Below are 15148 nucleotides of genomic sequence, written 5' to 3'. Positions count from 1 at the left end.
TAATATATATTCATATTAATATTGTAGACTTTATTAAGATAATTAGGAATGTTTTAATTGTTTAAGTTCAAGATTTTTATTACTTTAATTCTTTAGATGTTGTAACATTAAAGATAGGATGCTTTAAAATGTTGAATTTTAATTTTTACAAATTATGAGAATTTAGTATTTTAATTATATTTTTTAAATTGGATGTGTATTATTATTTTAATTAGTAAAATTGATAATATTTCATTTAAATGAAAATTCCATTGAAAATGTTTAAAGAATTATAAAAAAGATATATTTAATTGAAATTTTTTAAAAAATAGAGAAAAATAAAGGCGAGGAATTTTTGCCCGCAGGAAATCCTCGCCTCGTTCCCCACGAAGAAATTTGCAGGGACGAGGAATGGAATTGGGGGCGAGGGCGGGGGCAGGGAAGGCTTCCCCATCCTCGCCCCGCCCTATGGACATCTCTAGTTATGCAGTGGGGATAGTCAATAGATATCAATCTAATCCAGGGTATGATCACTGGAATGCTGTTAAGAATATTCTCAAGTATCCTCGAAGAACGAAGGACTACATGCTCATATATGATTCTAAGGATTTGATCCTTATAGGATACACAGACTCTGATTTTCAGACTGATAAGGATTCTAGGAAATCCATTTCAAGATCAGTGTTCACTCTTAACGAATGGTCAGTAGTTTGGAGAAGCACCAAGCAGAGGTGCATTGCTGACTCTACTATGGAGGTTGGGTATATAGTAGCTTGTGAAGCTACTAAGGAAGTTGTGTGGCTTAGAAAGTTCCTAACTGATCTGAAAATGGTTCCAAACATATCTAAGTCTATCACTCTTTATTGTGATAATAGTAGTGTTGTGGCTAATTCTCGAGAACCTAGGAGTCACAAACGTGGGAAGCACATAGAGCGGAAGTATCATCTGATTCAAAAGATTGTGCATCGAGGGGACGTGATCATCATGCAGATAGCTTCAACGCACAATGTTGTTGATCCATTTACAAAGGCCTTCATGACTAAGGTGTTGCACCTACAGAGTATGGGTCTACGGGACATGTCATATCTAGTCTCGGGTAAGTGGAAGATTTTGTATTAGGCACATTTTATGCCTTAGTTTCTTGTTTTGTATACTTTTATATTAGTATGACTTTTATGATGTACACCCTACTAACTTTAGGACAAGTAGAAGATTGTTAGGGTTGATGCCTTAAACGTCGTGGATCCTGTAGTTTGCAATTGTAATGTACAAATGATTTATTTATTTAATAAATTCTGAAATATTTTATTTGATATTTAGTAGTATTAACCTACAAAATCAATAAACTAACATCTGAGATTATCTTTCATAGCTTAAACATGTATGTAGAGACATACAAGTGGATCATGTTTAAGTGATAATCTAAATGGTCTGTAGTAAATGGATAAGGCTAGTACCTTATCATGATGACACTACGAATAAGGCTCGCTTTGTAGATGTTACAATTGTTGTAAAATGTTACCAATGATCTGATCATGATTATTCATGTAGAGACATATGAGCGAGGGTGTTCTATACAAAAGGGTTTATATAAGATCGGATCACGAAATGAATAGTCTCATTATATGAGACCATTAATAATAAAGACTTACATTTCACCAGGATGACCATAGGTGACATGACCTAAATCCCAGGTGAGTTGTGAACTCCTACCTATGAAGGCAATCCTTTGATTTGTATGGGTAAGAGTGGCTAGATTGCCGATTAAATAAGCCTACCATTTTGGGGATTCGTCTGATTGGGGAGCTGGGAACATAGTTACACATGATGGAATTCGCTTCTACCCTAATGTCAGGATAAGTAGATAAATTGCTCTCTTAAGGGTTGATTACGGGGATTGAACAATGTGGCACCATACTCTCTCTTGGCCTAAGAGGAGCTTTGATCATAGTTGAACTATGACTTGTTGTTCATTAGAGGTATCAGTGGTACTTAAGGAGTTAGATATAATTACAGGGGCAAAACGATAATTTTGGCCCAGTTGTACTTATGAGCAATTTGTGAAAGGTCATTGCACTCTTGACTGGTTACATCCAATTGACATAGAAATATATCTGTAGTACGAAGAGTACAGTTAAATTTAATATATATTAAGCTTGTATTAAATTATATTTTTTAAATTTATCTTAAGAGAGAGTTATAACCCCCTTCCTCTATTTTCTCTCCTCAATCAATCGTGGAAGGAGTTTTTTTTTTTTTTTTTTTTTTTTTTTTTTTTTTTTTTTTTTACATCTTCTTCATCTTTTTCACATAAGGGTGATCAGAGTGTAAAGAAGTGTGAACAATACAACCTTGCTTGATGTTACGTCACATTATAGCCCTTCCATTAAGAGTGAATACTTATCCTGATATGGATTTTTTGGAATCCTTATCAGTATGAAAATCATAATCAGAATATCCTGTAAGGATTAAATTCTTAGCACTATACACAAGCATATAGTTTTTCGTTCTTCTAAGATAATTGAGAATGGTTTTAACTGTCGTTCAATGATCAAATCTTGTTGGATTGATATCTACTGGTATCCCTACTATACAACAAATGGTCAGCCTAGTACACAATATGGCATATATCAGGCTACCCACTTATAGATGCATAAAGAATACGTCTTATCTCCTCAACCTCTTGAGGTGTCTTAGGACATTTTTCCTTAGACAAATAATTCCATGCCTAAAAGGTAACAAACCTTTCTTGAAATTTTGCATCGAATACCCAACAAACATTTTTTTTCGATGTACGATGCTTATGACAAGACTAGTGTTTTGTTCTTAGGATCCCTAATACAAACTGCATTTCACCCAAATTTTTTATTTGGAATTGAGTAGCTAGCTATTTCTTATATCAGTCAGTAATCCCACATCATTCCCAATGAGTAAGATATCACCTCTGGTATCCAACTCTAGCAACCATCTCCAAAACTCAACTCCGACAACAACCATCGATTAGCAACTACTACCCTCTTCCTCTGACAACATGCTTCAACAACCAACTCTGACAATGATCACCTTCAACAACTACCTTCGCCAATCATCTCTAGCAACCACTTTCGACGTCCAACTCCATTCGACTATATAAAGCGATCAACTTCAACATACAATCAAATAAGGTTTTTCGCTTTTGAAAATTAAGCTCATTAACACTCATTCCACCTCTAAATTTCTTAATTTGTTATCTACCTTTTACCAATTATGTTTTCAAAAATCAAGCCAAATTTTAAAAAACTAAAAAGAAAAAATAACTCTTAAAACTAGAATATTATTATCCAAAGAATTTTAAAACTCACTTACCTGAGTTTTCTAATACTCTCCCAAAGTTGGATTTTTATACCTAGGAAATAAAGGGTAGATATATAGCCTTACTTAATTAATATGAATTTTTACTATTAATTATTAAATATAAGCATATTAATTAAACAACAAATTTCAAATAATACATTTAGAACTAATATTTTATTTTATCTTAATCATTTTGTATAAGTTTATTATTAATTATTAATATTCTAATTAACTTATATTTATTCAATTATTTTTAGTAATTAAGTTAAATAGTTTTACTTAGTTTAATTAATCTTTAATATAAGAATATGGTGGTTTTCAAATATATGAAAATTAGTCAACTTATTTATAAAGTAATATTTTGTTATATTTAAGAATATTTCCAACAATTTTGTTATTTAAAACAATCTCCAATAAAAAAAATTAACTTGTATTTATTTTAATAATACTAAATTGAATTTATAACTACATTAATTATTATCTTTATTTAATTAAATAATATTTAATTTTAATTTCTATATACAAAATTGGGAAATTACATATATTTAACTTCAAAACTTTAATTGTTCTACATATTCAAGCACAAAATTAATTATCTCAAACATTTAAGATCCGAACATTTAGATCCGAAATATTTAAAATTCATATCCATGAAACAATATCTACGATTAAAACCGCGTCAATTGTAAGTTTTGCCTCTCACCATACTCTCCAAGGGGAGGGTGGTGCCTCGGATATTACAATGCTCAAGTAGTTTTTATTTAGAAAGCAGAAGAAATGAATTATATAGAATAGATAGTGGTAGAATAGGCATTGGTTTATTCGGATTTGGGGGGAAAAATTAAGGATTGAGATGAGAAGTGAGGAAGCAATATTACTACATCAATTATTCTCCCCTTTACATTTGGAAGAGATTACAACACACAATGAAGCTATCTATGACCTAATCCCAAACAATAAACCTTCAAAATAAGCAAAAAGAAAAATGGCCATAGATAGATATCATCATATCACTTCTCTTTGAGGTTGTATATACCATAAATCTTCTTCCTCTCCAATCGGCCAGAATGCCTCGTCGTTGCTCCAACGATTGGTTTTGAGGATCTTCATTTATCCCACCTTGCTTATATCTGCAAAGTCACATCAAGACGACGAGTTTGAAACATCTTGTTTGATAGCTATTTCTTTTTATATATATATTTATACTTGTGCAAGCCAACTTAAAGACCTTCGACTGATCTCACAACTCTTAAATAACCAAAGAATTTTGAATACACATGTTAGAACTCAAAAGAAAGAAAGAAAGAAAATATACAATTGTCAAGAAAATTCAAAAGATATTAAATTTAAAAACGTTAACTACCATAGTTTGAACCCAAAAAGTACAGATATTTTAGTTTGACTAGTGTATATGCATCTGACGCATGTTAGACACATTATTGGACGCTTATTAGTATGATAGATGTGTTTAAAACTAATTGCACAAAGTCAAAAAAGTCCGATACTTGTTAGATTTTTTTTTTTCAAACAAGAAACAAATGGTAGATGAGTCAGGAGATACAAATTCATTGTTAGATACACATCAAATACTTGTTGAGTGAATTAAATATACACATATATGACAAAAATAATAAATGTTGAGCAATCTTCATTGTGTCCATGTCTTATATTTAAAAATAAAAAATAAAAAAATAATGTATTGACGTATCCATGTTGTATCCATATCTTGTATTTTTATATGTGTTTCTTAAACCTATCTTTGCCATGGTTAGGTTTGTATGTGTCCAAGTCAACCCATATTCATGGTTAATAGCAGGTTAATTGGTGGAAGCTTTTCCTACAAAATTTATACTTCAAGTCTCTCTTCAACTCAAACTTCTTTTTTACTTTTACATCCCTCTCTGTAAGATTACTCTCAAGTTTTTATCTCTCAATAGATAATTTTGCTTCTCTCTAACGAAAAATTATAGCGTTCTCTTGAACTTTAAAGTCTACCAAGTTATATTAATTCTTGAACTTTAAGTTCTGAACTTCTAAAAGTATCTAAGACTTTTATAATTTTATAATGTCTAATAGGCTCCTTGCTTCTATTTGTGTCTAAAAAAATATATTAAATAGGTCAATGATCTATTAGATACCATTATAATTTCAAGATCTATTCAGTACAAAACTTAAAGTTTAGGTAATCTTAAAACACTTTTTAATATGGTCTATTGAATACAAAATTTAAATTTATTGTTCGGGTGCTACACCTATTAATATGGCCAATTAAATACAATATTGAAAGTTTTGAGGACCTATTAAGCACTTTTGAAAAACAAACTTAAAATTTAATCCAAATATAATAATAAACTTAGAAAACTATATTAACGAATGTGTTTGTTAGATTTATAGAATTTAATAATAGGATCATTATTGATATTACTGTGTAATTTAATTTTAAAATCAATAAACAAATTGTTGTTCATTTAAGAAAAATGTTATCAAACATATTTTCCTCTTTTTTTTTCCCAAAAATAAGAAATTTAGGACACATATCAAATGCTTAGCTTTTGTTTTCAAATCAAAACACAGACCCTGAAAATTCAAAGCTATGAGAATGTTACGGTGCAGTTTGAAAATTTGGGAGGGAGAAAAAATATACCAAGGCTTTATTTGGAATGATTTTAACTAGAACCCGATTTATGATGTTCGTAAACAGCATTTCTTGTTTCTTTTACTTCTTTTTTTCTCTGTTTTTCGTCAACAAGTTAATTGCCTTAATTATTTCGTACCATGTTATTTACAAAAAGAAATCTCATGATGACCTTCTTAACTTTATATAATAACCCATCAAAGAAAGCATAGCTCAACTAAAGCATACACACAGATGTGTTAGTAACCAAAAGATCTATGTTACGAATTGCCCTACTACTAACTTTATATAATAACCAACAAAGAGCATAGTTTTGTGGTAGAATTAAGAAAGAAAATTACTGACCTGAATCCTGATTATCATTCTTCTAATTCTCCGTAACCTCCTCACTCAATTCCCCAAATATATCTGCACAATCGTCCCATTTCCTCTCTTCCCTTGCTTCCCAATATCCCCCGACGTACCGAAAGGGTCCATCTTCCCCCTCTCTCTGAAACCATCTCGGCTTCCAACCGTTTTCTTGTAACTTCCTCGACTGAAATAGAGGAACTACAATGAATCACCAAGAGAAAGGCAAAGGAAGATAATAAAGAAAGAAAAAACTGAGAGATCAAAAGAAGAGCTCGACTTACAATTCTTTGCCTTTGTTCCAACCGTAGCTTCTCTGCATTGGCTTTATCATACTCGCCGTTTTCCAGATGCCGTTGATCCGGTCGGAGTCTGGAATCCGTGGGAGGGAGCATCTCCTTAATCCGTGATCAAATATCCAGGATCAGACAAAGCTATACAAAACAATCAGAGATACACAAAGAAGGATATTTGGTAGAGGCAAATGCATACTATATGCTAAATGACTGGTTTTTCAACACATATCATGTGTGTCTATACCTTGAGCCCTGGTGTCAGCTCATTCAAAGTGATCGCGAATGAAGTCAAGTTGTATCGAGTCAGATTCAGTGGTGGTTCGCTGCTTTTCCACAACAAAATACCGTCACAACTCTTTGAATTTACATTCTCGTGACCATTTACATAATACATGCTGTCGTCCCACTTCCCAAACAATGTCGCAACTTTTTCCCCAGTAACGACTTCGACGTACCCGTGAACCTACACATATGTCGTATATATTGGAATTAGTTTCTATTTTTGGAACAAAGAAAAAGGATGAGGACTACCACTGACGATCTAGATCGAACCTGACGAGGATTTCGGTCGAGAAAAGATTGCTCTTTGAACTTGAGGTTGCAAGAATAGTCCCTATTACCACGTATGTGCATTGTTCCATGGTGATCACAATATACTTTGCCGAGGATGAGATTGTAAATATTTGTTGTTACCTAAAAGAAATCATAAAATAGATTTATGATAATATTCTAATCGAGTACATCAGAATAAATCTAGAAACTTATCAAGTAGAATGCATTACTGATCGGAATATCAAGGAGGTAGTGAACTCTACTAAGTAGAAGTCACAATTATCCTTACTTTCATCTACTTCTAATGTAAAATAGCTCCAGAAGTTAGTGAATTGTACTTAACATTATAGTGTCGAAAGCAGGTAGTAGCCTTTTCAGTTTATTTTGTATTAATAGGATGCACTTAAAGTTATTTTATGATTTTAAGAATGAGAGAAATGTTATAAAACAAAACCTAAATTAAATTCTCAGATTATTCTTTGGAGAATGGTTTGGGGAATTTCAAGATATCATTTTTCCACATCATATTGAACTGAATACTGATCTTCTTGACCCAACAAAAAATAAAATAAAATAATTTCTTGAGGAATGACCCTCCATTTTGAAATCTAGAAAGTCCAAGAACCCGGAGGGGACTATGAGCAAGTAATCTATTTTCTATATGTGAGATGAAGCAATATATCCTCTCCAATGCTGGCTTCCTAATAAATAACTATCCTCAACAAAAGAAAAACAAATTATGGTGAGGGGTTTTGGTTAACAACTCACATACCTTGCTCCACTGGAAGATTTCACCATCGTCAAACTCGAGTGTGAGAACTCCAAGAGGGTCCAGCTGAATTGACCTTCCCGAGAATTTGGACTGAAGGTTGCTATCTCCCCAAAACTTCCACCCTCTCCCTTCACAATGGCATGCTATCAGAGTTGGATGGTGGCTCACCTACATAGATACAGACATCCGTGTTCCAATTACTTTTACAATTATCTCATCATATACTCTATATAATTTCTTATCCCATTTACTCACCTTCTCAGAGAAGAACCGGATCCCTTTCTCTGGAAAATCAGCTTCATAAGTTTCCCCCAACAGGGGATTGAATGGTTTGCAATGTCTTCCTTCAGACGAAGCATACCCCGAAATCGCGAATGCTGCAACATTCAAAATCCTTTGTAGACTATTTCCCTGCCCATAATACAAGTTCCCAAATCCTAATTTCATTTCCATGCATAACAAGGTTTGTAAGAATCTTGCATCTTCTTATAAAAGCTCACCTGCTTTCCTTGCTCGTATGCCTGATCTAATAGATACGAATACTCCATGTCTTCACAGCATTTCTGCAGTGATGATATCGGCTCATTGAAGTAAACAGGAAGGCATACTCTTGTCAGATCTTTTCCTACATTGTCCTTGATCATTGACCAAAGACTGACTCGTTTCTCCTTCTCCACCGGATTGGGAAGCCGTTTTCGCCTTTGAATGTGTGAATATCTGTTCTGTAACTGCAGTTTAGCAGGCATTGCCTCAGCATCATCATGATGACAATTTTCAGACTTGCTATCAACTCTATTATCGACGGAATTTACAGAGAAAGAATCCTTGGTGTCGTAAAAGGACATTTCATCTTCATCCGAAATCTCCTCCTCAAACTCTGGTTTCTCGATATCATCTGATTCCGTGGTGCTGCATTCTACAAACCAGATACAAGTAAATAATATACCGAATCTTCAAGCAAAACCACACATCCAACAAGATTTCAGTTCATAAACTCTTTAAAGTTTGTGATATTTTATGCATAATTGAGATTGTTAAGGTCACCAATGCATAATGTTCAAGTAAAATCAGCATCTATCATCAACTTAGCGGCATAATTTTTCAAAAACACATCTTACATTAAAATCACAACAGACCACATTTTCTAAATTTTAACAAAAACAGAGAAACTAGAGGTTCATATAAAAATTTTGATATAATGTTCATATAAAAATTTTGATCCCAATAATGTTCATATAAAAATTTTGAAAGATGGGCATCTTTGCACCAAGAGAGGATTGAAGAAAAACTAGAGGTTCTTTTATTCTTCTTCGAGATCCTAAAGTTTTCTAAATTTCAAGCATCATAATTTTCATGATAGATCAATTTTCTAATTTCAAAATCTTAACCAGCGCAATCTTCTTCTAATTGATATCTTTGACATGTATTTTATTATTTTATATCAACCATACACAACAAACTGAGACGAGAAATAAAAAAAGGTACATGTAAAAGCAGAGTTCAATCAAATAAGAAGCAGAAAAGGAAGAGAAGAACCACCACTATATTTTCCACGTTCTTCAGAGGAAAGATCATGTTTTGCAAGTTGGAATTCGCCATCATTCGTTCCAGAAGCTTCAGCCTCAAAATTAGCAGCCTGAATATAATATGATCAAATCTAATATCAGGCCACGAGTAACATATTAATACATCAATAGACATACTGAACCATATGAACTCAAACCAAGAATCAATTTTTGGACCTATTAACATGGTACCAAAGTAGGAGACCATGTGTTCCAACTCCTAAAATGTCATTTCCTCCCAATTAATATTGATTTTCATTTGTTAGGTCTTCTACAAACTTTCAAGCCCACAAGTGAAGGAGAGTGTTAAAATGTTGATAAAATTAAATTTTCCACAACCTATAAACTTTAATTTTTGGGTCAATCAGTGATATACCAAACCCTAACTGGACTCTTTGAACATTGAAGACATGGACATTGTGCCACAAATGGCAAACTTATAACGACGAGAAAAGCAATGCTTAGATTCTGTATAATCATTTCCTGTGCTAGAATCAAATATATCAAGATGTCTTGACATAGTCCATTAACGGATCAATCCTTCAAATGTGCTACATGTCGTAATCTCCTTACAAAATCACTTCACCAGATATAAGCTTTAGCTAGATGCGTGTATGAATATGCATTTTTGTTCGTTTATCTATTATCCCTGCAGCAAGATAGAACGAAGTATCTGACCTTATAGGATGCTCCGTATAAGAAAAGTCCAGAGATGATAATGGTGGATTAATAATACAATGTCTAAAAAGATATGGGACGCCCTTCAATCACCAGATACTAACAATGTGGAAAGGGAAAGGGCTTAAAAAGATAACATTACCTCCAACTGCCTAATTGTGTCAAGCAGGTTATATCGTTCTTCACGAAGAACTTGAAGCTGCCCTTGAATTTCGGAGAATTCGGAGAGCATTATCTGTTCGCAATCCTTTACAAGAGTTTCACTGATTCCCTCTTCAATTAAACGCTTCTTCAATCTGTCTGTCGACACCGATAAATCACTCGACACGGGGGAGAGATTATAATTCAGTGATGTTTGAGGAGATATGCTGCGATCCGAAGCCAAAGCTTGAATCCAAGCCCCTCGATCACTCTTTGAATTAGTTCTCAAATGAAGAGTCTTTGTAGCAGTGGATATATAAAACCTCCTATCATCCGACTTGCTCTCTCGAAATGATCCAATCTGTGTTAACAAATTTTAGGTATTAGAAAATGGAACATTCAAGAAATTCAAGTCCATAATAAAACACATTCTTTTACATTTGCCTCTCACAAAACAAAACCTACAAAATTACGAATTGTAACATCTGCGGGAGCCTGGAGGGAAGTACAAAACCTACCCAATGCCTAAAAAGTTTAAACTTTTTTTCTCTTTTTTGTGGTGGTGATTTTATTTTGATTACTCCATAAGCAAGCCACATAATTACTCGCTTAGAGTAAACTCTTTAAAGGGGTCGTATCCAAAAGTGGGAATAAAAGTAATAAGAAAAAACTGGCGTCAATAAACACAATCCTTATTCCTTCAATCGGGTCTCTCTCTCTCTCTCTCTCTCTTTCTCTCTTTTTGAGTTGTCGGTTAAAGCAGGAATAAAAAACAGTGCGTCAAGAAAAAACCTGAAGTAATTGCATTTTCAAGTACGGATTTGGAAAACATCCATAAAATAAGTTTAGAGATGAAATGAAATGCAATCAATTTCATAAACAGTAAAAGGAAAGAGGGAAAAGTTGAAATTCAGGGTAGAATTTGGAGTTGGAAGGGACGATAGAGGGAAAAAATTGGTTAGAGATTTCAAATCCAACAAAAATTGATGATTCAAAAACAGTGTAGAAAGGATATGAAACAACCAACAGTTAACCCTAAACAACACTCAAAACTAAAATGACCCACTAATCCACCTGTGGATGTGACCCACTAGACATGAACAAGCAGTTACAAAACTGTGAAAATTTTGCAATTAAGTTCACCAGACGATGACCCAGAAAAGAGAGAGAGTAAATGCAGGAAGAAATATGACGAACAATGCTATAAACCTGTGGTTCACGCGTTTCCTTTTTGCTCAGATTTCAATGCCCCCCTGAGTATCTGGCAAAATCAGACTCAGCCTCAGACTCAGAGGGAGAGAGAAAAGAGAGAAAGACATTTTCAGAGAGAAGATAAATTAAAATGCCATGAATGGTAAAACACAAAGCTAAAAAGTTATTGGAATGTAAATGTTGCCCCATAACGGTAAGCTATTTTCTCTCTTTAGCGCCAAATGTATGGCCTAAAAACCATACCCCATTGCAAGTTTGATTCTCAGCTTCAGATCATATCAAATTAACCCAGATCGTGTTTTCATTGATAAACCAAAAATCCCCTTTGGAAATTCTAATTTCTAACCCACAATTTCGTTTTATAAATTTTTATTATACCTTCAAATGAACCACTCCCACCGCTTTCTGATGTTTTCGTCTCCCTCCACCTTTCTCATCTCCCCTCGGAACCCGATTGCTCGAAATCTCTCCGATCAATCGAACATCGTCGTAAGGAGCAAGAAGGTTCAGATTCTCCGGTCGGCGAATCTTCGCGTATGATAACACCCCATTTCGAAGGAAGAACCACCTCGATCTCCACCCTTTGCCGTAATTGGTCCACTTATGAAGAACTCCGGCGACCGCGGATTTGGATCCCGTTGGCCGTTTGATGACATTCCCATCAGATCCATCGGAAAAAGCCGCCAAACTCGCCGGCATGCTCTTAGTCCTAGATAGAGCCAAGGCCGTAGCCTCATCCTTAGACTTGTCTCCATCGCCACCACATGCTCCGATTCCGAAAGTGTCGACCGAGATGCAACACAGAGGGTGCATTTCCTTCACCTTCATATTGTCTCTGTTTCTTCTGTTTGAATCCGTTTTACCCTCATGAATTAATCCTGAAACTTCCCACCTCGTCAATTGGAAGATGAAGAAGGAAGAAGAAAATGGAAATGTAAAAAAGCCATTAAAAGGGAAAATGTGGGAAGTTAGTATTTAAGAAGAATAGTGACAGAGTCTCTCCGCTGCAGACGGGGCTGTTAGAGGAAAGAGAAAGAATTAGCTGTGAATCAATGGCGAAGAACAAAGTAAAATTTTTGGGAGAAGATTACTTATATATACAGCAAAGAATTGAAAGACAGAGAGGAAGAGAGGAAGGAAGAAAGTGGGACATGGACGAAGATGTGGCAGATGGGTGAATTAATGGAACGGAAACAGATTACCAAAATTGTGATTTCTTTTTTCTTTTTCTTTTTCTTTTTCATTTTTTTCTTTTTGTAGAATGAGATCAATTAATTTTAAAACCAATTTAAGCTGTAATTGGTATCTACTCCATCTTTATTCTCCCAGTTGAAAGTTTAAATCCGTGTTTCTATTTTAAAGAGTATCTAACACGTCTTTCAACTTTCAAAGTGTCAATTAAATTGTTGAATTTTTAAAAAACGAATTACAGCTTTTTCAGATCATAACTATTTGGTTTTTAAATTTTAGTTAACTACGCTCTAATTTATTTTTATGTTTTATAAACTACTAATTATTGTTTTAAAAAAATCAAGTTAAATTTTAAAAACGAAAAGAAAAGAAAAAAGAGTTTTTTAACTTTATTTTTAAGAACATCAATACAAAGTGGTATGAGTGATGTTTATAAGTTTGATTTTGGTTATCAAAAGAAACCTAGGAGCAAAGTTTGAAACATCGATGTTGATGGTAATACTTCAAGTCCCCATTTTATATAAATATCAAAGAAAATTTCGGAAAAGTTATGAAAATTGATAAAATTTGTTATAACTAGTTAATGAAGCTTTCATTGTAGCTTACTATAGTTGACCATTTTTAATCACAAATTCTATAAACTAAGCCAATATTTAAATATCTATGGTAAATGTTTGTGTAAATACAGATGGAATGGTAGAAATTTAAAAAAGAAATGGAAAAATAATTACAAAATAATATAAAAGTTTATGAATATTTTGAAGTGAAAATTATTAAAGTTTTGTATGGTAAAAGAAAAAAGAACTCACCTCAATTTAATTTATAGGTGAAATGATGTGAAACTTTAATGAATATTTTGAATCGGGTTAAAAATGAATATAGGTGGTTTTTTGTGGTTTTTTCATATTTAATTGCAAATGGAAGTTTTTTTTTATCGAAAACAAAGCTAAAATTTGAGAAAAATTGGAAATTAGAAAAAGTTGCATATAAAAAGGCTTAATTCTTTGTTGAAAATGACATTGATGTGTGAAACTATAGAATTGTGTGTAGATATGTCCAATTTCTCCACGAGGACGTAGATTCCCGATTAGGCGGGGACTGGGGGAGGGAATGGGAAAAAAATTCCCCATGAGCTAAACGGGGATGAGGAATGCATTCCCCGTCCTCGCCTCTGCCCCGGCCCCGCTTCATTCTCCGTCCCCGTTCCGATTAGCTTTTACATATTTATTTAGTATAGTTATCTAATGTTATGTTGTTATTGTTATTATATAAATATTATATTTAAATTTTAAATTTGATTATTTATTGGGAAAGATAATGAATATGTTTAAATTGAATGTTTAACTTTATATTAAATATATGAATAATTTGATTTATATTTATTTCTTTATACTTAAAAAATTAATTAGCTTTTTTAGGCCAAAATTCGAGTAGTTTATCTTTAGCTCCAAATTCTCATATAAAACTAACCATAATAAACAATTTAGTGATAATGTTAATTATTTAAGCGAGGAATCCCCACCTTGATCCGAAATTTGACGGGATGGGGAATGAAATGGGGAGTAGGGACGGGATAAGGAATGGCATCCCTGGCCCCACCCCACCTTGTGGACATCTCTAATTGTGTGTAATTATGACCATAAATTTGGAAACCTTGAATTGGGCTAACATAGTTAATTAAAAAAAATGAAATTTTCTCAAAATGTCAAAATTTCGTTGAAATTAGGGAAAGCAAAATATTCTCCAATCAAAACTTCGAGCGCTTCGAAATCTAGAAATAATTTTTGCATTTAATGTTTTAGGTAGGTGTTTGTTAGCAGATTTAGAAAGTAGATTATAATTTAAACAATTGTTTAGAATGTGTTTGATATTATATGTATAAATTATAAGACGATTGTTGTTTCCTACTAAATATTAGTTGAAAAATAAAGGGGTCTTTTTAAATATAATAAATATTTAAAAATATTTATATTTTATAGCCAAAAGTTCCAAAAAGTTGAAATCATGGCTTTGGTTTCTTAAGATGTATTTGTCATGCAATTTCCCTTAATTTTATCATGAACATATTTTATGTTTTAAAAAAATAAATAACTATTATTATGTAACATTATATAATTTATAATACACTATTTAATACATACGGTAATTTTTAAAGAATTGAATTGTGGTTATAACATGATATACCGTATTTTTAAATATTTTATCTTTATTTAATATAATTTTTTATTTTAAGATTTAAAATTCAAAATATGAATATAAGAAAACATAAAAATGTTGTTTTTAGAATTTACACTATTTGGATCACAGCCTAAAAATTGTTTTCATAAACATAATTTAGGTTGTCTACTAAACACGTATTTGATTAACTCAATAAATCTAAAGACATAAAACAGAATCCAAATTACAAACCAAAGAGACCTTACGTTTTTAAAATCGTCTTTTTATT

The 15148-nt window shown here is 32.8% G+C and overlaps 1 protein-coding gene across 3 annotated transcripts; it reads right to left on the bottom strand.

Annotated features, from left to right (window-relative positions):
- Positions 1 to 4047: 4047 nt before the first annotated feature.
- On the bottom strand, positions 4048 to 12699 carry LOC120067334 (oxysterol-binding protein-related protein 2B-like). Of its 3 annotated transcripts, none has more exons than XM_039018899.1 (11): positions 11890 to 12695; positions 10301 to 10660; positions 9455 to 9551; positions 8416 to 8831; positions 8171 to 8326; positions 7916 to 8083; positions 7144 to 7284; positions 6836 to 7054; positions 6580 to 6690; positions 6293 to 6482; positions 4048 to 4442 (listed from the first exon to the last, which is right to left on the bottom strand). In XM_039018899.1, exons 1-10 carry the CDS (start codon positions 12337 to 12339, stop codon positions 6315 to 6317), a joined length of 2286 nt encoding a protein of 761 aa, XP_038874827.1. In that variant the 5' UTR covers positions 12340 to 12695; the 3' UTR covers positions 4048 to 4442; positions 6293 to 6314. The 3 variants fall into 3 exon arrangements, with proteins under 3 accessions (XP_038874827.1, XP_038874826.1, XP_038874828.1); XM_039018898.1 differs by having other exon boundaries at positions 6580 to 6693; positions 11890 to 12691; XM_039018900.1 differs by lacking the exons at positions 4048 to 4442; positions 6293 to 6482 and having other exon boundaries at positions 6588 to 6729; positions 11890 to 12699.
- Between the last annotated feature and the right edge of the window lie 2449 nt (positions 12700 to 15148).

This window comes from Benincasa hispida, chromosome 12, assembly GCF_009727055.1.
Source record: "Benincasa hispida cultivar B227 chromosome 12, ASM972705v1, whole genome shotgun sequence".
NCBI lineage: Eukaryota > Viridiplantae > Streptophyta > Magnoliopsida > Cucurbitales > Cucurbitaceae > Benincasa > Benincasa hispida.
Note: the sequence above shows the minus strand (reverse complement) of the source record. Positions and strands in the feature narration are given on the sequence as shown.

Excerpts from the sequence above, each read along its gene's own strand:
- LOC120067334 (XM_039018898.1), bottom strand. The coding sequence starts at position 12,339 with ATGAAGGTGAAGGAAATGCACCCTCTGTGTTGCATCTCGGTCGACACT. Across the intron at positions 8,327-8,415 it reads CATACGAGCAAGGAAAGCAG|GGAAATAGTCTACAAAGGAT; the intron begins GTGAGCTTTTAT and ends TATTATGGGCAG. Across the intron at positions 6,694-6,835 it reads AGCTGACACCAGGGCTCAAG|GAGATGCTCCCTCCCACGGA; the intron begins GTATAGACACAC and ends TCACGGATTAAG.